The 24,023-nt window shown below is 37.9% G+C and overlaps 2 protein-coding genes across 5 annotated transcripts in view; one reads left to right on the top strand and one right to left on the bottom strand.

The window, feature by feature from the left end:
• Nucleotides 1-18,661, bottom strand: part of PACRG (parkin coregulated) — a 524,905-nt gene extending 506,244 nt beyond the window's left edge. The window contains exon 1 of the mRNA XM_054505638.2: nt 18,200-18,661. Coding sequence (XP_054361613.1) covers nt 18,200-18,355 — 156 coding nt within the window. The 5' untranslated portion in view covers nt 18,356-18,661. The remainder of the gene's footprint in view (nt 1-18,199) is intronic.
• A 155-nt stretch (nt 18,662-18,816) lies between these two features.
• The window catches only part of PRKN (parkin RBR E3 ubiquitin protein ligase), a 1,287,790-nt gene continuing 1,282,583 nt past the window's right edge, over nt 18,817-24,023 (top strand). For all 4 annotated transcript variants that reach the window (XM_064598332.1, XM_045865856.3, XM_045865855.1 and 1 more), the window contains exon 1: nt 18,817-18,960. In XM_064598332.1, the coding sequence (XP_064454402.1) occupies nt 18,954-18,960 (7 nt within the window). In that variant the 5' untranslated portion in view covers nt 18,817-18,953. The remainder of the gene's footprint in view (nt 18,961-24,023) is intronic.

Genomic DNA, 24,023 nt, shown 5'->3' with positions numbered 1-24,023 from the left:
AAACATTAAATCCAATGAATTATTTTTTGTAGAATGCAAGTGTAGTACACATATTTAATTTTCCTCCTAAAGGAAAGTTTTAGCTTTCTGTTAGTTTATAGAAACATTACTTTGTTCTAGTAGTAAAGAACTCCAGGAAGATAGGCCCCTCCTTCAGCCCCCAAAGATGAGTCAAACTCAGCAATCCCATCCCCACTTGCTATGGACTGAATATTTGTGTCTCTCAAAATTTGTGTTGAAGCCCTAATCCCAAGGTGATGGTGTTTGGAGATTGGGCATTTGGGAGGTAATCAGGGTTAGATGAGATCATCCTTTGGGATGGAATTAGCAGTTTTTTGTTTTTAAAAGAAGAGTAGGAGAGTCTCTCTGTGTGCTTTCACTGAGTAAAGGCCCTGTGGGGACACAAAGTAAGTCACACCATCTGCAGGCCAGCCCTCACCAGGAACTGAACTGGCCAGCACCTTGATCTTGGACTTCCCAGACTCCACAACTATGAGAAATAAATTTCTGTTGTTTAAGCCACCCTGGTCTGTGGTATTTCTTATGGCAGCCACAGCTAACTTAAAACACCCCCTTAACATTAATACCTAGGTTGGGGTGATATTATAAGACTGTGGTAAGTTACTAGGAACAATTTTGCTACCTGGTAAGTGAAAGAGATGCCAATGACTTACATTTGTTTTTTAATGCTAAATACATCATGTCTGAATCACATACAAGAATGTAAGGATGATGTAACATTATAATATCATCTATGTATATGTTATATAAATTAATATTAAGAGACTGATGGAATTAAAACCTTATAATCATTTCAAAAGATGCAGAAAGTGTCTTTGATAAAATTCAATAATACTCAGTATTAAGAAAAACCCTTAGCAAATTAAGAATAGACTGTTATTATCCCCCAATTACCCTACACTTTAATACTTTTCTAGTCAAAATCCCAAAAGAGATTTTCACGAAATTTGACAACTAATCCTAAAATCCCTATAGAGGGTAAGAGACCAAGAGACCACATTCTTGGTGAAAATTGGTGAAACTTACTTTACCAAATATCAAGATGGATAAACTTACACAATTAAGACAGTGTGATACTGGCCCAGTGCTAGATAAATCGACCAATAAGACAGAATAGAGAGTCCACAGTTACTATTTATAAAAGGTACTGGATGGGTGGTTCTCCATATGGAAGACCAAATTAAAGCCTTACCTCTCATCTTAAAAAATGAATTAGTGACTGAATAATTAATAATCTATGGAACATCATAAGAAGAAAACATATGCAAGAAAGCCATATATATCAGGATTAAAAAAATATTTCTGAAGCTAGGCAGAAAATATACAAACCATAAAGAGAGAATTTGGTAACTATAGATACTTAAAATTAATTTTAAAATTTCTATGCATCAAAGAAAAACAAAACAAAACAAAAACAACCCTACCCTCTTGCGATTTCCCCACCAGTGTCTCAGGTAAAAATTGACAATGGGGAACAAACTGATTGACTTTTAAGAAAAAGTGGGCCCAGGTGAGATGTATTTCGTATTTAAACTAATTTAAGTTTGTTGGTTTAATTAAGATAAACATGTCTTTAAAGTTATCAACACTAAATGTAAAACTTTATCCTATGGAGGTTTGCTAAAGGGCAAGTAAGTTCATGTTATCTCTGTTGCAATTTGTTAATAAAAAGATAACTAAAATGATGGTTAATTGTCTCAAAATTTTCATGGGTAATTGTTAGGATAGCTTTCAAAGACTTTGGTAACCTGAAATTGTAAAGTTTTCCTTGGATGATAAATGGGATTAAATTCATTGTACATCTAAGTCTTTTCCAAATAGGATAAAGTGCTAAAGCATTGATTGATTACTGGATGTAGGTTCATGCTTTTGACTTCTTATTGCAAAAGAACTAAAGATACTTGAGTCTGTTGGTAAACATGCTTTACGCTTAACTAATTAAAAAATTTGCCATCTAAAGAATTTTGATGTAACAGTTCACAATTGTTTACTGCTTAGTTTTTACTATGAGGACTAAGGCTTCTAGGATTGAAAATTCTGCTAAATGTAATTATAATAGACTGGTGGGAATAAGGGAAACAACTCTATATGTAGAAAAGTAGGAGGTATGTAAGAAAGATATAAGGAATGGGAATGCATTTTTGTTGAAGGTAAAAGATCGTAATTTTGTCCTAAATAAGGTGGTTGTTTGGGGAAAATGGCTTGGCACACAATCTGAATGCAAAAGAAAGTTGTAAAAGTCTGTAAAGGGAAATCTTTGGAAAGGAATTTTAGGTGTGGTCAAGATGGACTAAGATTAAAATGAATGGATTTTAAAGTACGCTGGTATAAGAATAAAACTCCCCTTAGTCTCTGTTAAAAGGTCAAAGTTTTCTAGAATTGTTGGTCTGCTCTTGATAAGAAAGTGTAAATAAAGGTTTCTTTTTCTCTTTTGTCTGCTCAAAAAGCCAGTTTCTATGTTTTGTCTTTATCAGGTCTTTGACAATCCCTAATCCTATTTAGGCATATGCTTAAACTTTCTGAGGTTTGTTTGTTTGTTTGTTTTTTAACAAACTTCCCAAGAGGCCTTTTTATTTGGTATGTTAAGTTACTCTGGAAGCATTGTTAAACAAATGATAAGCCTTAGGTTACATTTGGGTAAATGCTATAACTATTCTAGAGATTATACGCAATTCCTAAAGTTTTAATGTTTTAATATAAGGTCATCACTTGATATTTTGATTATTGCTATATTGTAAACTCTCATCAGATCTTTAGCCATGTCCATTCTGAATTTTTGTCATTTATAATTATTGTTCCATCTTCCAGGAAATTCATATAAGGGACTTTTAGGACAAATACAGGTATTTGATATCTTTAAGATTAAAACTAAAACAGGTAAGAATTTCCAGAACTAACTAGAGCTGCATTCAAACTAAACAAGAATAGTATCATGGGACTAAGTGAATTGGAAAAAATAGTTATAGTTTTTTTGTGACTCTTACTTAAAACATTGCTGGTTCTCTATTTGCTCTTCCAGACTAAGGAGACTTTCTCTTTTAAGACATCAGTGATATACAGAAATAATAATAAAACAAATTAAAGCATTTAACTTTTCTTTCTACCTGAACCAAAATTCAAAGGTCTCTAAAACTCAGAGGTCTGAAATTCAAAGGTCTCTCAGTATTTTTTCCAAGGCAATCCTAGTCATTTGCATAAGTTCAGTAACAATTTGTTCTCCTTGTAATAGGACACCATTGAAAACACTGGTTATTTTACCAAGGCTTTGACTAAAATACCATATTTGAGAGAGACATGCATAAACTCAGATATGACCAACCAGCTTTAAAAAAAAATTTTCACTCTTTGGGGAATCACGCATCATACAGGCATCCCTTATAACCCACAAGGACAAGCCATTATTGAATGTGCACACTCCACCCTTAAAGACTTGTTAAATAAACAAAAGAGGGGGAATATAGGTCTAAGTAATCCAGACCCCTCCTCATGATTATATAAGGCACTCTTAAGTCTAAACCTTTTTAATTTGAATGACCAATTTTTAACCCCAGCATTAAAACATTTCACACAAGAATCCCCGGGGCCATGTCCCTTAGTCTTATGGAAAGACCCTAACTCAAGTCTGCAGCAAGACCCCCATGAACTCATCACTTGGGGAAGTGTCTTGCTTGTATCTCCTCACAGGAAGGACCATCTTGGCTCCTGGAGTGGAATATCAAGCCACATCATGGCTTGGCACAGACCAAACCCAATCCCAAAGATGAGTCAGCTGAAGTTAAGCGAACCCCAACCCCCAAGTCACCTGCTACAGAGAGCACAGCAAGCACCAGGAATGACCTGCGGAGGCCTGAAGAAAACTACTCAGATAGCCGAAGAAGTCCTACAGGGCACAGGATAAGCCTCCACCCCTGAAAACATGTTCCTGGCCATGCTCTCAGTGGTAAGTACAACTTCTGTCATGGTGAGTATATTTTACTGTCTTATTCCAGGAGCTATGGCCACTAACTATTGGGCATACATGCTTAACTCCCCCTTCTGGAAACCCTTAACGTGGGTTGATGTGCCCTTTCTATGTCCAACAATAACTCTAACTAGGTAGGAGGAACCTCCTTCTCCTTTTCCCAACCCCAGCTTAATGGCTCCTTCTGGGCTTCCATACCATCTAATGTAAACTTATATGCCACAATTCTTCCCATATACGCTTCTCTGTATGATCCTCTTTGCATTACTGTCTCCCCCCAGATTTGGTTATATTTGTGCATAAAGGCACCAACAAAAAGACTCAATTAATCTTAAACTCTGTTGGTTATTATCTGGCAGGGCAATCAGACAAATAATAAAAGCCACTCTTCTCATCTTCGGGGGGGAAAAGTACTAAATGGACCCCATCTTCAGAGAGGGTAACGTGGGAGGCATGTCCAGCTGTTAATCCCCATATCCTTCATCTAGATAATCATACTATTAAGGCCTGGAGTCCAAGAGGATATTTAATAGCTAGTGAGACAGAGATTAAGATCCATCCAGCTAGCAATGGAGGCTGGATCGGCAGAGCAGCCTCTCCTATTATCTGGTGCAAAGGCCTTAACTCTCCCGATTCAGTCGTCCCTCTGGAAGCCAGGACATGTATTTCGCCCCCTCTCTGTGTGGCATGAAGAATACTACAATTTGGGGCGCCTGGGTGGCTCAGTCGTTAAGCGTCTGCCTTCGGCTCAGGTCATGGTCCCAGGGTCCTGGGATCGAGCCCCGCATCGGGCTCCCTGCTTGGCGGGAAGCCTGCTTCTCTCTCCCCCACTCCCCCTGCTTGTATTTCCTCTCTCACTGTGTCTCTCTCTGTCAAATAAATAAATAAAATCTTAAAAAAAAAAAAAAAAAGAATACTACAATTCCTCAGGTAGTTACTCCATGATTTTTCATAAGAACTTTACTGATTATATTCAACTCTGTATACCACATCCTTATGTTTTCTTATTTGGAGCCAATATATCCCTATCTAAGGAGGATGGGCTCTACGTTATCAAGACCTCCAATATTATTACGGAGCCTGCTGAAATAATTACAACAGTACTTAACCAAAAAGCTACTCACATCTTTGTTTTAAAAAAGACAGCCTTTTGCCTGTATCCCTGTCAATCTTACAGGCCTTGGGAGGAATCCAAATCGCTCAGCATCCTTAATCAGGCACTCAGGACTTAACAAGGCCGTGCAGGTTTCTAGGCCCACGGAGAGCAGGCGCTGCAGCACTAGCTCCATTTTGAGGACCACTAGCAGGGCTGTACCTGCTCTCCCCACACCATCCAAACTGCCCAACATGTTGATCAAATTGCGTATACTGCAACCTGAATTCCAACTGAACTCCGGTTGAATTCCAATTACAACAGACGATCGATCAAAAATTGTTGGGGAGGGGCACCTGGGTGGCTCAGTCGTTCAGCGTCTGCCTTCGGCTCAGGTCATGACCCCAGGGTCCTGGGATCGAGCCCCACATCGGGCTCCCTGCTCCACGGGAAGCCTGCTTCTCCCTCTCCCACTCCCCCTGCTTGTGTTCCCTTTCTCGCTGTGTCTCTCTCTGTCAAATAAATAAATAAAATCTTAACAACAACAACAAAAAAATTGTTGCGGAGACTCCACCTGATGGAAGTAGCAATAGAATACCTGGGAGAAAAACAGGAGGCCCTGGATTTTCGCCAGAATCTTAATTGTGATGGGGCCCAGAAGGCCCAGAAGGCCCCTTTACACTGGAACGGTACTCAATATGATTGGGGAGAAATTAAAAAAACATCTTCAAGGCTCCCTTTGAGACAATTTAACCTCAGACATTCACAACTTAAAAAGAAACAGGTTTTATCTTCTCTCACCACCATTAATGAACATGAGCATAAACAAAAAAACTGGGGTATTCTGACAATCTACAATGGTTAAATCCAAAAAACTGGTTTTCTAATAGCAAATGGGGACTCATTGAACTGTCCATTATTTTACTCATTTGTCTATTGCTTCTCTTTGTAGTCTGCAAAATCGGAAAAACAGCACTTTCCCCAATAGGAGAAACTCGAGATTTGAACCTGGCACAACTGCAGCAAGACTTCCAACCTACAAAGAATAAGAGAGGGGGGAATGTGGGAACTCATAATGCCTGGCTAGCGAAGGTATGACAAACACAATCCTCCTTGGGAGAGGTTACTTGAGAAGCAAAGGAGGAGTGACCAGAAAACTGGGCCTCCTGTTAGATTTCTGGGCTGGAAACAGCCAGATCCTCATTGTGGCTCAACACAATCTCCCAGGGGACAGATGCTTAACTTAGGTTAAGCATAAATCCTTAATAGTCACCTACTCCCTGCCTGCAGGTCACGAACACAGTTCTAATCACACAATGCCTGTAAATGTCACTGCCCTAGATATTAAAACTTTACACTCCTTTCTAATCTTGATTCTTTGATGTAACAATAACATGCATAATAAAAATGGAGGTAGAGCTTGACTCAAGGCCTCTCACCAGGCTCTCTCCTTTCTCCTACTTAGGTGTCTGGAATAATCTTTTCATTCGCTGTTTCAGGGTTTGCTGGCCAAACCCAATGAGAAGTTGTAATTGGTACCACAGAAATACAAAGGATCATAAGAGATTACTATAAACAATTATATGCCAACAAATTGTAAAATCCAGAAGAAATAGATAAATATCTAGAAACACACAATCTTCTAAGACTGAATCATGAAGAAACAGAAAATCTTGAGACTGATTACAAGTAATACAATTGAATCATTAATTTAAAAATTCTCAAAAAAACAAGAGACCAGGACCAGACAGCTTCACAGGTGAATTCTACCAATAGTTTAAGAAAGAGTTAGTGCTTATCCTTTTCAAATCATTAAAAAACAAAAGAAAGAGAAAGGAATGTGAATGCTTCCAAACTCATTTTACAAAACCAGCATTACCCTGATGACAAAACCAGAAAAAGACACCACAAAAAGAGAAAATCTTAGGCCAATATCCTTGATAAATAAAAAAATCCTCCACAAAATATTAGCAAACTGAATTCAACAATGTGTAAAAGGATCATACACCACAAGCAAGTGGGATTTATTCCAGTAGTGCATGGATGCTTCAGCATCCACAAATCAATCAACATGATATACCACATTAACAAAACTAAAAAAAAAATTATTTCATCATTTCATAGATGCAGAAAAAGAATTTGACAGAATTCAACATCCATTTCTGATAAAAACTCCCAACAAAGTATATAAGGAATGTACCTCAACATCATAGAGGCCATATATATGACAAACCCAAAGCTAACATCAATTCAATGGTGAAAAGCTGAAAGCCTTTCCTTTAAGACCACAAACAAGACAAAGATGCCCACTTTATTTTCACCATCTTTATTCAAAATAGTTTTGGAAGTCCTAGCCAGAGCAATGAGGCAAGAAAAAGAAATAAAAGACATCTGAATTGACAAGGAAAAAGAAACTGCAGATGACATGATACTTATATAGAAAACCCTAAAGACTCCACCAAAAAATTATTAGAACTAATAAATGAACTCAATAAAGTCTCAAGATACAAAATTAACAGAAACTGGTCATGTTTTTATATGCTAATAATGAGCCATCAAAAAGAAAAATTAAGAGTTTCACCTACAGTTGCATTAAAAAGAATAAAACACCTAGGAATAAATTTAACCAAAAGATGAAACACTTCTTCTCTAAAAACTATAAGACATTGTGGTGCCTGGGTGGTTCAGTCAGTTAAGCATCTGCCTTCTCCTCAAGTCATGATCCCAGGGTCCTGGTATCAAGCCCCACATCGGGCTCCCTGCTCAGTGGGGAGCCTGTTTCTCTCTCTGCCCCTCCCCCTTGCTCTGCTCTCTCTTACTATCACTCTCTCTCTCAAAGAAGTAAAATCTTAAAAAAATAAACCTATAAGACATTGATGGGAAAAAATTGAAGATGACACAAAGAAACGGAAAGACACAGGGTTCCTGGGTGGCTCAGTCATTAAGTGTCTGCCTTTGGCTCAGGTTATGATCCCAGGGTCCTGGGATCAAGCCCCACATCAGGCTCCCTGCTCTGTGTGAAGTCTGATTCTCCCTTTCCCACTCCCCCTGCTTGTGTTCCCTCTCTCGTTGTGTCTCTCGCTGTCAAATGAATAAATAAAATCTTTAAAAAAAAGAAATGGAAAGACATACCATGCTCATAAATTGGAAGAATACTGTTAAAATGCCCACACTACCCAAAGTAACCTATGGATTCAATGCCACCCCCAACAAAACACAGTGGTATTTTACACAACACTAGAATAAAAAATCCAAAAATTTGTATGATACCACAACACACCGTAAATAGCCAAAGCAATCTTGAGAAAGAATAAAGCAAGAGGCATCATGCTCCCTGATTTCAAACAATATTACAAAGCTGTAGTAATCAAAACAGTATGCTACTGGCACAAAAACACACATGTAGATCGATGGAATAGAATGACGAGCCTAGAAGTAGACACACACACATATGGCCAAATAGTCCATGAAAAAGAAGGCAAGGATAATACAATGGAGAAAATACAGTATTTTCAATAAATGGTGCTGGGAAAACTGGACCAGTAAAAGCAAAAAATGAAACTGGACTTATGTCCAGTACATGTCTTATGCCATGTACAAAAATAAATTAAAAATGGATTAAAGACTTGAATGTAAGACTTGAAATCATAAAATCACTAGAAGAAAGCGCAGGCAATAAGCTCTTTGAAATAGGTCTTAGCGATACTTTTTGGACTAGTCTTCTCAGGTATGGGCAACAAAAGCTAAAATAAGCAAATGTAATTGCATTAAACTGAAAAGCTTTTATGCAGCAAAGGAAACCATCAACGAAATGAAAAGGCAACCCAGGACTAGGAGAAAATATCTATAAAACATATATGAAATAAGGAGGGTTAATAGCTAAAATATATAAAGAACTTATATAACTTACTATCAACAACAATAACAAACCCCAACTAAAAAGTGGGTAGAGGACTTGAATGGACATATTTCCAAAGAAGACATACAGATAGGCAACAGAAACATGAAAAGATGTTCAGTGTTCTATGCTCAATGTAATAATCATCAGGGAAATGCAAGTTAAAACAAGAATGAAATAATCACTTCACACCTGTCAGATCAGTTATTATCAAAAGACAAAGAATAGGAAGTGTTGGGGAAGATATGGAGAAAAGGAAACCCTCATACACTGTTGGTGGGAATGTAAATTGCTGCAACCACTATGGAAAACAGTACGGGGATTTCTCAAAAAATTAAAATTAGAACTACCATGTGATCTAGCAACTCTACTTCTAGGTATTTATCCAAAGAAAATGAAAAAATAATTTGAAGAGATATATATATATATACTGGTATGTTCATTGTAGTATTATTTGCAATAGCAATAGCCAAGATACGGAAGCAACCTGTGTCTGCCAATAGATGAATGGATAAAGGAGATTTGAGATCTCTCTCTCTCTCTCGGAATATTACTCAGCCATGAAAAATAATGAAATCTTGCCATTTGCAACGACAAGGATGGACCCACAGGGTATTATACTAAGTGAGATAAGTCAGACAGAACAACAAATATTGTATAATTTCACTTATATATTGAATCAAAATCAACACAAGACAAATGAAACAAAGCAAAACAGAAACAAACTCATAGATACAGGAAGCGAACTGTTGGTTACCAGAGGGGGACCTGGGGGATAGGCAAAATAGGTGATGGGGATTAGGAGGCACAAACTTCTAGTGATAAAATAAGTTATGGGGATGTAATATACAGCATAGGGAATATAGTCAATAACATAACAACTTTTTATGGTGATAGATGATAAGTTGAATTATCACCAGGATCATTTTGTAATGTATAAAAATGTAGAATCACTATGCTATACACCTGAAACTAACAGGATATTATATGTCAATTATACTTCAATAAAAGAAAAATTTAAAAATTGCTACAACATCAATTTCTCTGAGAACTCAGTGCAGAGAAAGCTTGAATACGCTATAGAGATTGATAGGCTACTTCCTGTGTGATAACAAGTGTATAATGTTCCCCTCTGAGCAGCCAATGCCCAGAAGCTCACAATGAAATCTGAACATCAATCAATAAATACACTGACCCTTATGAATGGCAAAACTGATTCTCCTTTATCTCAGGCCTTCTAGTTTAATTATATTTTATTTCATTGTTTGACTATTGTTTCTTCTATTTTGTTTCTGATAACTCCAATTTATTTTCGAAGCCTTGTGTCATAATGTATATGTATTTCATTGTCAGACTGTTGAACTTAGTTGAGGAACACCTGACAAATAAATACATAAACAAAACATTTGAGATAAGTTTTTCACACAAAGTATATATTTTTAAAAAAGAGGGAAAGTCACCATTAAGAGAATGGAAGGGGGGTGCCTGAGTGGCTCAGTCAGTTAAGGTCTAATTCTTGGTTTGGGCTCAGGTCATGATCTCAGGGTCATGAGTTCAAGCCCTGAGGCAGTCTCTGCACAGGGCATGGAGGCCACTTAGGATTCTCTCTCTCCCTCTCCCTCTGCCCATCTCTCTCTCCCCTTCCCCACCCCAACCCCAGCTCATCCCACTCTCTCTCTCACTTATAAAAAAAAAAAAAAAAGAAGATGGAAAGGAAATTCAGAGTAGGAAACTATACTTGGAATATATACATTTAATAAATGCCTTATATCATGAAGAATAGAATATGAAAAATTAAAAAGTACTATAAATAAATAAGCCAAATTAAGTCATGAGAAAAACACCCAAAGGTCTTGAAAAGACACCTCATAAAAGAGGATAATCAAATGACCAATAAATACATTTTTAAAAGTTTTAAGCTTCATTAGTCATAATAAAAATTAATATTAAATTCAAGAGATAATATTATACACCCACTAGAATACCTAAAATGGAAAATAAAGAGAACAGCAATTAGACGATAGAGCAAATAGTACTCTCATGTAGAGCTAGCAAGAGTTTAAACATGAAAAATCAATTTGGAAAATGATTTTGATGTAGTTACTGAGGCAAACATATTCATACCCCAAGACTCAGAAATTCTCAGGAATATATTCTTGGACATTTATACATATTTTCTCCAAAAAAAAAATTTTCCTAGTAACACTATTTGTGATGATCCTAACCTAGAAGTCATACAAATCCTCATCAGTGGAAGAACAGATAAATAATGTTCTATAGACACCCAAAAATACTACACAGGAATGAGTATAGAGGGTCTATAATCATATGCAATAATGTGGGTGAGTCACACAAATTTAATGGTCAGACACAAAACAATTACGGACTTTAGGATTTCATGGATGTAAATGCAAATCTGTTATCAGAAGATTGAAATTGGGGGTATATTTGGGCAGTGACTGGAAAAGGCCTGAGGGAGTTCTGTGTTAATAACGTTTCATGATCTGGGTGCTGGACCAGTGTCTTTGGTTTAATATTCATCAAGTGATACACTTATGTTGGCATATGATGCATTAACAAAAGTCTAAAAAACAAGCGATCAATAGAGGACTGGTCCAAGTCAGAAATATATAGAAATCTAAGTTCCGTTCCTTGCACTACCATTTAATAAGTGTCCTGAAACCACAACAACAAAAAATTAAGTTGTCTGAGATTTATATGCTAAGTGGAGGAAAAAAAAAATCTGCCCTGCCTCCTCATAACATGGGTTGGAAACTCAGATGGAATAAAAATGACCATCATATATTAAAACATATAAAAAGCTACTATATTTAATATACATATAACATTGCTAGGTCATTGAAATTAAATAGGAAGATATTTTATATAATTTAGTTTAACTATATGTAAAGGGTCATATAAGAACCCTCTGGTCATTTGGAAAAAAAATAAATTCAAACTGTCTGTCCCACTTCCTAAACAAAAATGAATCAGGAAAAAGCAAAGCTTTTTAAAATAGAACACTAAAATCATAAGAGGATTTGGGGGTAAAAAAACTAAAATTTTTAGAAAGGAGAAAGCTTTGTAAACTTTACCACTTTAACATTTTACAATGAGCACGTACAACTTTTATAATAAGGTAGTTAAAATATGGCATAAAACATTTGTAAATTATTCTAATTCCTATATTTTATATTTATATAACACCATTAGCATTTTCTTGAAGCTGCTAATTGAAAGATGATTGTCTCATTATAGTATAAAAGATAGGTCATTCATTAATCTAGCTGACCAAAAAAAAAAAAAAAAAAAATTGCACCTCTTATGTGCCAGGAACTCTTCTAGAGCTAGAGATGCAGCAGTGAGTAAAATAGTAATAATTCCCTGCTCTCAAGGAGCTAATTCTGTAGTGGAAGAAGACATAGGATAAACTAAATTAATATTAGAGGGTGGTCAAATTTATGGAAAAACATAAAATGGAAAGAAGATGAGTGTGCTGGACTAGGGATGGAACAGATTATTAAGAGGTTGAAATTTTAAATAGTCAGGGAAGCTTTCACTGAAAAATTAATTTTTGACAAAAAACTGAAGTAACAGGAGATGGTGATATGTAAGGGGGGAATGCATTTCAACTAGAGGGTACAGAAAGGGCAAAGGCACTGAGCCAGCTGGGCAACTGGCATATTCAAGGAACAGCAAGGAAGCTACTGTGGATGGAACAGAATGAGTGAGGAAGAAAACCCTAAAATATATGGATAAAGAAGCAAAGGTGCCAGATTACTTAGGACCTTATAGGAGTGTAAGAACTTGAACTTTCACTCTGAGATGAGGAGCCATTGAAGGGTTTGAGATAAGGAATGCCTTGATCTGGCTGAGTTTTAAAGGGATCTTCTGAGCTCCTAAATTGGGGGGAGGGTTGTTAAAAAAAAAAAAAAAAAACCCAGACTAAAGACACATAACAATTACAGCAACAAGAGAGAGGGAGAAGATGAAACAGGAAGAAAGGGTAGATTTACTTACCTTAATTCATCAGGTACTTACTGAGTACACTGTTAGGCACTGGTTAGGATGAAAAAAATTGGTTAGCCATGGGTTCTGCCCTCACAGGGAATTTATAGGACATACAACATGAGTCAAAGTAACTATAATACACAGTAGAAAACAATGAGTAAAGGATAACTTTCCATCTGGGTTGGCAAAGAGGGAGAATTAGGGAAGTCTTCTTGAAGTAGTCGGCATTTAGCTGGCCACAAAAATCAAAGCTCCTTGACAGGATGGATGCCTTTTCCTGCCTTCTCAATTGCCAGCACCTGAAACAGTGCTTGGCATAGTCCATGATTAGCAGATATCTGTTACATTATGTCTGAATGAGCGTGGGTGTGCAGGTATGTAGGGAGGAGGGCATTCAAGCAAAGGGAACAATATAAGTGACATCACAACAATGAAGAGTTACAGTTTTAATTTGGTGGAAGGAAGTGAGAATAGGGGGAGATGAAATTAAAACCTTGGGGTAGGATTACATCACAGAAGACCTTGCTGGTCCGTGGGGGTACCATTGATGGGAAGGGAATTTTGTACTGGAAAGATGAATGTGATAATACTGATACATGATTGAAACAAACAATCAGTTGGTGGATGGAAGCTAGAGACCAGTTTGGATGATATTGTAAAAACCCGGACAGAAGGGGATAAGGACCTCAATCAGTTTATTATCACTTGGTCCCCTCATCATTAGTACTTCCACTATACTGAGTAAATATTTGTAAGCCTTACCACAGACGTGTATTTACCTGTCTGTTTCTTTTTCACTAGCAATATGGCATATTTAGCACTGGCGGTGGACACTTCTAATCATCCCCCGATTTCCCTTTTTCCCTTTATTACAGTAATAAAATGCCTCAAGTTTCAGCTTGACATAGAGCTACCAGTCAGAGACTCCATTTTCCAGCCTCTCTTGCAACTGGTTGTGGTCATATGACTAGGTTTTGGCAATGGATTTGAGCGAGAGTGACAAGTGCAACTTTTGGGACATGCATTCCTAATGAAGCTGCGTGTCCTCCCATTTCTTCCTGCTCCTTCCTGTAGGCTGCTCCTTACCCGTTTTTCTCTCCCCATGCCTGAAGGAGGTGTTGGAGATTATGCCTTTTTGCACTATGTAACTTTCGTAGCCCTTTTCCTGATGAAACAGATACAGGGGCCTGGGAGTTGCATCAAGGGTCAATTTTTCATAAGTTTTTTGTACAAAGAGAAAATATAGGCCTATGACCAAATTCTAGCCAGTGGTATTTGAATGGAAGTGGGGTGTAGTGTCTGAGTCATGCCTCTAAAAGGAAGCTTTCTGCTTCTTTTTTTCCCTTCTTTCTGAGGGTAGGGATTTGACCCTGGTGTTGGTAAGCCCACCGTGACCCAGGGCATCATCCTACAGGATACAAAGGAAGAATATACAAGCAGTGCCAAACAAACTTGGACTTATATAACAGAAACAACTTCCATCTTAGTTCAACCACGGTTATTTGGTCTCTGTTAAAGCAGCCAAATCGATATATTAATACATAATTTATAAATACTGACCATTACCACTATGTGTTGAATGAATATATGATTAGTAAGTATAAACATCTCTAAGTAAAGCAATATTAAAGAATTATTTCTCCCATTCCCCTAAGCTTTGAACATAAAACATCTATAGTCTATAGAAAAGGAAAGCTACAGTACAAAGCTTCAGTTGAAGTCAACTTCTGTATAATCATGACTTTGGGTCCAAATCCTAACTTGCTTTATGATAAAGTGTATTAGCACAGGAAGCATCTACTGTCAGTTGAGGTTAAACCAACACAACACTGAGCTACTGGTTTCTGGTTATAGGTTCTAACATACCAAGAAACAAGGCCTTTAAAAGGAAATGGACTACAAAATCTTCAAATTCTATATGTCCTATCAGTCTTTTTAGGCAAATGTAACAATATGAATTTGAATATTAGTCTCTGATTTCAGGTATTTTCTCCTTACTTGTTTTCATACAGAATGCAACAATAGGGCGCCTGAGTGGCTCAGTTGGTTAAGCGACTGCCTTCGGCTCAGGTCATGATCCTGGAGTCCCGGGATCGAGTCCCACATCGGGCTCCCTGCTCGGCAGGGAGTCTGCTTCTCCCTCTGACCCTCCTCCCTCTCATGCTCTCTGTCTCTCGTTCCCGCTCTCACAAATAAATAAAATCTTAAAAAAAAAAAAAAAAAAAGAACAGAATGCAACAATAATTTCAAGGAAGTAAAGGAAGAAAAATATTTGACATTGGGTTTTAAAAAACTGGCCATTTATGTTTATTATTATTTTAGAAATTTTTTTATTCTTATACATAGATTATGACTGTGTAAATAAGGATTTCTGTTTGTACAGCCCATCTGATCAAATCTGTTTATGATCAAGTGTATCTACTTATGTTACTAGAGCATTCTCAAAGAAACACCGAGAGTGCCCACAGAACTCTTTAGGGTTTAGCTGTGTATGTCTTTTGTGGAAGAGCACTGGTTGGTGACTCATTTAATTAGGAAGGGTTTGAAAGAGGCAATTGAAGGTGAGCCCCAACACTGGAAAAATGATTTGGGTGTCAGGTTTGGGACAGGGGTTGTAATTTAGAAAAGCTGGAGACCTGCACATTATTTTCTGAATAGAAATAAACCTTAAGAAAGACATAGAGCTATTCTGACTTTTTAAGCCAAAAGGTTTATACTGTTGAAGACAGAAATAATGAAATGTAAATGTTGGATATAAAAAGGAAATTTTTATTTCCTATACCACTGAAGTTCTTTTGTATAAACAGTACCTTTTTTTTTTTTTTTTTTTTTTCTGTACACCAAGATTGCTTTATTTCATGACTTTGGTGAAAACATTTAAACTCTTTGCTCAGAAAACAGTACCTTTTTTTTTATCAAGACTTTATTATTGTGTGGTAGTTTTCCTTGGAGGACTAAGGACAAGGACTTTATTTTGCTGATCCCAAATCTTCAGAACTGTGCCTACCATTAGCAAGTTCTTAGTTTAGCTAACCAAAAAAAAAAAAAGAGAGAGAGAGAGAGAGAGAGTTGCTGATTGAATGAATAGACAAGTGGATAATGCTTGCATCTATGAATTGTAATTTCCCACTAAATGAAGTAGAAGAATGACACATCCTGTTTTGAGGGTCTTCGTGGAAATATAGCTATTACACTAAGAGACTTTCCCTAAAAATACAAAAATAAGGAGATATTTAACTCAAATAAGTTGTTTATAAAGAAGGCTGCTTCACAATCAATGTTTTTTGTTACTTAAGTTTTGAAAGCATATTTACTTCATTTGGTAATACTGGAATACTTAATTTTCCAGAAACTATGACTTTAGGTATAAGGCTATGTTAAAAAATAAACATGATTATAAACATAAATTTAGAAAAAGAGAGAATCTGACCAATTTTCTACATGTCTGTGAACAAATATAACACTGAAAAAATGACCAAGATTATAATTAGAAATATTGTGTCAATGAAAAAACAAATAATTAGCTTGAATGGTTATGGTATTCTATACTGCTGATAAATGAGTCATGTTGATCCCCATGACCACCTACGTATGTGAAAACCATGCAAAAGGATTGTAACTACAACAAGCTGAAGTTTTAGTCTATTTCCACAAATTTTCATTATTGTAAACCAACTGACACACATTCCAATAATCCAAATATCATTTTGTGTAGTAATATGGTAATCTGACATAGGGATCTAGAGGTAAGCGGTTTCATTCATGTAGGTAAAGGATGGGGTATGTAAAAGAAATCATGTGATACTGAAAGCAACACTATTCATTTAACATAATGAGCTACTATACAGTAAGTCAGATGCTCCCAGAGTGTAAATTATAAGAATTTGAAAGCTGCATTTATTATTAATATCTCATTCCCAGACAGGGGCTTGCTTAGTCAGAAGTAAAACCTGGTTTAGCATACCAAATTTAAAGCTGTTTAACAAATGCGAGAAAGTTTTTTTTTTAACCTATCATGCATGTAGCGAAATCACCTGCGTGCATTTTAAACCTTTTTTCCCCCTAATAGTATTGAGAATATTTTATTTTTACTACCAGAAATAATAGAAATTAAATACGAATTATAGTAATAGCCAGAAATACTTGAACTGAAGCTTGGATTATTTAAAATTTATCATTTAAAAGTTCTGGAAATAGACTTCATATTAAATTGCCTATCAGTGCTCTAACAGGCTGATGCTATTTGTAAGAAAGAGGGTTGTTAGAGTAAATGCAGGGATGTTCCAAAATATCCTTAGGTTGAATTGATGAGATTTCATATTGTAGATGATTTAATGAGTTCATTCTTCTCGGTGTACATCAGCACATGTCAAATTCTACAAGAGTTTATGATTTCTAAGAACTCTCCTTCTAGAAGGCCCTTTGCTGAGTGGCGCTCGATTAGGAATCAGTAAGTAAAGAGGCTCTTTTTTTATTTTCGTGTAAATCGTTTAAGAGTAATTTGGGGTGGGGGCACCTGGGTGGCTCAGTCGTTGAGCGTCTGCCTCCGGCTCAGGTCGTGATCCCAGGGTCCTGGGATCGAGCCCCGCATCGGGCTCCCTGCTCGGCGGGAAGCCTGCTTCTCCCTCTCCCACTCCCCCTGCTTGTGTTCCCTCTCTCGCTGTGTCTCTCTCTGTCAAATGACTAAATAAAATCTTTAAAAATAAATAAATAAATAATAAATAAAATATTTTCATAATGATTTTTTTTTTTACATGTAAGTTTTTATAGTTCTGGGGCGCCTGGGTGGCTCAGTCATTAAGCATCTGCCTTCGGCTCAGGTCATGGTCCCAGGGTCCTGGGATCGAGCCCCGCATCGGGCTCCCTGCTTCTCCCTCTCCCGCTCCCCCTGCTTGTGTTCCTGCTCTCACTGTGTCTCTCTCTGTCAAATAAATAGATTAAAAAAAAAAAAAGAGTAATTTGGGGTGGTCTAGACACCATGAGTTATTAGGAAGGTGCTTATCAATGGGATGTAGCGCCTCCCTTGCCCAAGATCCTTTCTAACAACCTAGCCGGGACCTCTCCACCCTGCCGGGCACCGTCTGCAGGGGAACTGACATCTTTGCCAGAGACCACCCGGGACACAGGTTCAGAATCCATCATAGGGCCGGCCAGCATCCATAACCTGGTGCCCCCGATTCGGGGCGAGTGCGTCCAATGCAGGAAGATCACTTACGACTGAGTTTTTCATCATGGCTTTGACTGTGAAGCCCTCAGAAACCAGGGAGTGAGGCTGGTGCACCGGGAGCGGCAGTTGCGCCCGCAGCTTGGTCCTCTTCGGCATCTTGTCTGGGCATTTGTTTAAGCTCAGGGTCTCTTTTTCTGCCACCATCTTCCTAGAAAATGTCTTGCTCTCATCAAACGTGTGGTAAAAGAATCAGTGGGTTTTACGGACGTGAGGAGGAGTTCGGGAAAAATGTCAGAAGGCGCGTGACTGGTAGGAATTCAACCCCGCGGAGGGCCCAGGTCGACCCAGATGTTGGGCAGCTCCTAGGTGAAGGGCGTTGAGGGAGGGGAAGGGCGGGAAGAGGGGAGGACCGTGGCCAGAGCCGCGACAAGCTTCCAAAGGCAAGCCTCCTGGTTGCTAAGCGACGCGTCAACACTGCGGCCGAACGGCCCAGTCCCCCCGTGACGTGCGTTTCCTGGGCCTGAACGCGGAACGGCGGCGGAAGGCGGCCCGCGGAAGGCGGGCGGCGTCGGCGGGCGGGGGCGGGGGCGGGGCGGGGTAAGGAGAAACTACGCGGTAAAACTACGACTCCCAGAAGGCCACTGCTGCGCGCCGTCCGCGCGTGCGCATTCCGGCAGCCGGCCACCGGGGAGGCAAGTGCTGGAAGATCTAGCCCCGGGGCCGCACTGGCGGGAGGCACGTGTGGGTGCCAGTGCGCGCGTAGGTCCCTGCATGCCCAGCAGCCTCCACCTGCCCAGTGACCATGATAGGTACGTGGGTGCCTGCCAGGTACGGCCTCTGCGCCGCCCCGCCGGGCCTCGGCGGACAGGGACCCCCAGGGTGTCCGCGCCGGTGTCAACTGTCAGTGTCCGGGCGGCCGCGTCCGTCCGTCCTCGGCCCGCGCTGCGCGCTTCGCGGTGCCCGCCGTGGGCCCGGAGTCTGAGTGTGTGTGTTCTAAGCCCCCGCCCCGCCCGTGGTTTGACCGGCTTCCCACCGGAGACAACTTCGGGGACCCTGGTGCCCCTGCACCTCCCGAGCGAAGGCTGGGTCGCGCGTTCCCACAGCGAGCGCGCTGCGCAGCCAGACTTGCTGGGGGCCGTTGGCAGGTCCCTCAGAGCGCCTTGGTAGCTGCCTTCCAGTTAGGAACAGCCTGGGACCCAGAGTCTGTAGGACTTGCGGGGAAAGCCAGGCGAAGCCTTAAACTCTGGTGGAAGGTACCTGCAGTAATGGTTAGGATCGAAAGACATTCCTGCAAAGGGGTTTAAACGTCTTGCTCCCTCCCTTTTTTCCTTTTAAATCTCTCATTGTAGGGCTGAGATTAAAGAAGAGTAAATAGCAAGCATTAGATATTTGCATAATGAACTATTATTATTTAACACAAAATGACCTAGGTGCATTTTTGTGGTTAAAGCTTTGGGAATGGTTTATTATAATTGTTTATTATAAACACTGTGATGTGTAAGATTGGCAAAGTTTTCTCCCTTCCGGGGCTGTTAAGACAAAAGTTTTTTTTTTTTTTTTCTTTTTAACGGTAATCTTTGAAATTAGTGGAAATGCACAGTATGATTAGAAACCATTGCTATTTGGGGGGTTTATTATGACAGAGACCCGCTCTAGATTGTGTATGGAAGATTTGGTGAGCCTATTTGGGGTTTATTCCCGATGAGTGCCACTTACAAGGCACTTTTGATTGCAATGAGTACATCTGAAGTCAAAAGTGGTCTGTCCAGAAAGATGAGAAGTGGATTTTTAAAATATGTAAGTTTGTATGCACTGATAAAGGCTTCTTAAGTCTTTTTTTAGGAAATTAATGTTAAAAAGTAAAACGTTCTACTCACTGGGAGAATCAAGCCAGTGATTAACTGACACTGTCTTTGCAGCAGTGATAAAACCTAATGATGTTGTCCAATTTTTTCTTACCTTTCTAGCATAGTATGACTTTTGGTGAATGAGTTTTGAGAGTCATCCAATTAAGACATTTTTTCTTATAAATACATTTTTCATATAAACTTTTATGAATCCTCTGAGACCTTTTTGGTGACCATTACTTATAATCCACTATAAACACAACTCTGAACTGAATCAGAAAACCAAGCAGAAGAAAATTTTCAAAATCCATGATGTCAGTATTTTATCGGAAAAAATAATTTATATTTTATTTTGAAGACCGTTGTGCAAATTTTATTTTAATTCAACTTAATATAGTGCATGGATACTTTTAAAAGCAAATTTATAGTAAAGCTATATATAAAGACGGACTTAAGATTAAAAATCACAATTCTAAATTATCTAATACATGGCTATATAAACACTTTGTTAGGATGAACTATGTTTAGGCAGTTTAGTTTACTTGGGATTCGTGGGATTCATTTACTTGGGACATGAGAAGGAAGAGTATGATCTTTGGATTTGATTAGACAGTTATTAGTAACTTATAATTACATGGAGAATATAAGGTAGATTTTAAAAGATGTTTTTTCTCATACTCCACATAGTGTTTTACATAGTGCAAATAAATGTGTATTACAACATAAATACAACATGCTCCCTCCCACGAAAAGTACCTTACATACAAAAACCATTTGGACAATGTGCAGTAAATTATTTTATACAATTAGTTGCATTGCCTAATTCTGTTGGTGGGCATATTTTTATAAAAGTCTTAATTGCCAATTTTGGACTTGGTTGTGTTGGAGAGTGCGGAAAGAAGAGAGAGTGTTGGAAGGTAAGTGAAAGTGGAGGAAGAGAGAGTGTGCCTAATTCTGTTGGTGGGCACATTTTTATAAAAATCTTGATTGCCAGTTTTATACTTGGTTGTGTTGGAAAGTGTGGAAAGGACAATGTTGGAAGGTAAGTGAAAGTGGAGGCAATTGAACAGAAGTCTTGAAGTGATGGGTTTCCTGTTTCTGTGACTAAACTTTGGAGACAGGAAAGGCATTATAGTTTATACCTAGTGATAAGCTGGAGATCAAAATATAAATCAATGTATATCTGGGATTGTTTTTTTCTGTTAAAGACATTACGCTACTCCGAACTTGGCCTTTTATGTCTATGCTCTTTTTAATTGCTACACCCTCTTTAATGCAAATAGTGCTCTTCCACTTTATATAAATCTTGGTTACTTTTGAGGAAAAACAAAAATAGGTTACTTGGTACAATAGGAGTAAAGAGGATTGAGTGTTACCTCACTACCAGTAGTATTAACCTTCCTTTTACGTTCTTAAAATTTAGGATTCCTTCTTGGCACAGGAACTGTTTCAAAAGTACTTATATTTCTCACTTGGTTTATGACTGATCTGTTAAATGCCCTGACCCAGACAGCCATAGAAACATAGTTTAATTGAAGTTGGTGATTATGACTGTGAGAAGTATGGGGAAGGATATCAAGATGATATAAAGCAGAATAGAAAGGCTTAAGAAAATTCTACTTTAGAAAAATACAATTTTTGGCATCATTATTAAAAACATATTTCACCCTTTTAAAATCAGCAAGTCTTTTTATTTAAAATTGAATTTTGGTAGTGATATTTGTGGTATATTCTAATTCTATAGAACTGGATTTAGGTATTTGAGTAGTATCAGATATTAAAGTGCATGGATCTGTATACAATAGTGTTGTCAATATTGGAATTCAAATTTCAATATCTAATTCTTTAAAAATTTTTGATTAAAAATAACAATTAGAACATAGTCACATCTGTATATTATTTAAATTATCTCTTAGAAAATATATATATCTACCTCTACAACTCCACCTGCACAGTAATTCTTGCCTACTTTTTTATTTTGTGGATGTACACAAATTACGCAAATACTCTTCAATAAATGAGCATTCAGTAGGTTTACAGATTGCTATCATCAGAAATGTTTGGGTTCATATCTCTTTATTTGCATATATAAGCATATATGTAAAGTAAAAATCTTGTTACAATTTCTGGGTGGATTTTCTAGTCAAAGAATTAGTAGATTTTGAATTTTTTCTAGGTATTTCTAAATTGTTCTAAAGTAAGTGACCCTATTTTACATTTCTGTCTAGTGTAACAAGGTAGTAAAAGCTGCTGCTCAGGACTGAAAAATTTCAAAAAGACATCCTCCTCAAGACTGACTCATATCCATCAGCAGAGCATCTGCTGGGTTTTTCTTTTCTCCCTGCCTCTTTCCATCCCCGCTCAGGTTTAGTGCCTTTGAGCAGTGCACAAGCTGCACAGCTGTGCTTGGTGGCTCTGGCAGTGTTTATAAGAATGCCCATTTACCCCTGTGTACCATAAAATATTTTTACTTTTGCCTTCCTGTTAAATTAAAAACAGTATATATTAAGTTTTAAAATGAATTTATAAGAAAAAACCCTCTCATTTTTCATTTTATATTGTTTTATTTTCATGAAACCAGATCCAATAATTGAGCACCTACTGTGTGCCTAGTACTGCTCCAGGTGCCAGGAATACACAAGTGAAAGAAATAGAAAAAAAAAAATGGCCTTGCTATTTATGAATGTGCAATCTAACTTTACTATTTGCCTACAAATCTATACATTTGTTTTAAAACTTATACGTGGTGAATTTTAAAGTTACAGAGTTTATATTTCTAGTTGAATGTACTGTGTACTGCTACTTTGCCATTTCAATAATTTTAGATAAAATGTGACCCTACTTCGAAGTACTCAAGATAGGCTCTAAAAGCTCCTAGTTATGACGAAGTACAATTGTGTCATAAAGGAAATTCTACTGAATCTTTGCATAGGTGATTTTGTGTAATTATGTGCAGTTCTTCTTTGGGTCCAAAGGCTCTAAAATGATGACCTTATGCCCTTTTCAATTTTGGAATGATTTCTAGGGATTTTTTTGAAATCTACATTTTTTGAAACTTCATAGCTTCATTTCTTGAAAATGATACAGTGAAAGTACTTTATATTAAGATATGCAGATCCATTTCTACCTCCAAAGCTTCTTTGAAAAATGGGGAAAAAATCTTACATCGAAATGCTTCATATTCATGAAAGCAGTTTCAATGCAGAATAGTCCATATTCTGTTAGCTTTTAGTTCTTTGATCAATGAAAATTGTTTCTTACTTGCTGTTTCTTCAGCCTTTAATTGTGGCCCAGTGCTTATTCAGTATTTCTGTTTTAATTTGTATTTAATGAGCTCATTTTAAATATTTCTTTGTAGTAACCTGAATGGTTTCTCTCTTAGGTTTTGTAATATTAAAGAAGGAAATTTTTATGACAGTTGGCTGATTTATGTTGTAGTTCACCTTCCTGGCTTATTTACTTCCCCCTATAGGAGAGAGTCTTGGTTAAAAAGAATTGTGGTAAGGTTACTATATTTCCCCCAGTACTGTATGTCCTAATTATCTGGGACTTCTACCAGGTTTATTCCTGTATCTATTTTCTCTAAATAGAAACCTTTCTTCTCTGAATTAACAGGTATTTCAGCTCGCACTAATGATTTCAGTGTCCGTTCTTTCCGAGGTACTAGATCGGGTGGTGCTGTGCAGGGGGGGAGGTCCAGGTGGGTGGCAAGTGTGTGTTTATCGCCCACCAGGGAAGGACACGGGGAAATGTGAGACTGTTTCTCCGAGACGAGTCTGTGATCTAGTTGGACTGATAAGACATATATTTGGGTAAGAATCCTCCCCCCAGCAGAAGCAGAGTAATTAGAAAGAGATGTGCACACACAAGCACGCACACACAAACCATCACACCACAGATTTTCAGGTCTCTTCTGCACATGTTATTTTCTCAGCTTTGGACGTTATTCCTCTCTGTTGTACATCTGGAAACTACCTTTCATCCTGCTGGATCCATTTCAAATGACACAAACTTTATATCAAGTT

The sequence above is a fragment of the Mirounga angustirostris genome, unplaced genomic scaffold (assembly GCF_029215605.1).
Source record: "Mirounga angustirostris isolate CCGP_5_RB_7025 unplaced genomic scaffold, mMirAng1.0.hap1 SCAF_8, whole genome shotgun sequence".
Taxonomy (NCBI): domain Eukaryota; kingdom Metazoa; phylum Chordata; class Mammalia; order Carnivora; family Phocidae; genus Mirounga; species Mirounga angustirostris.
This window is presented reverse-complemented; position numbering and strand designations above follow the sequence as displayed.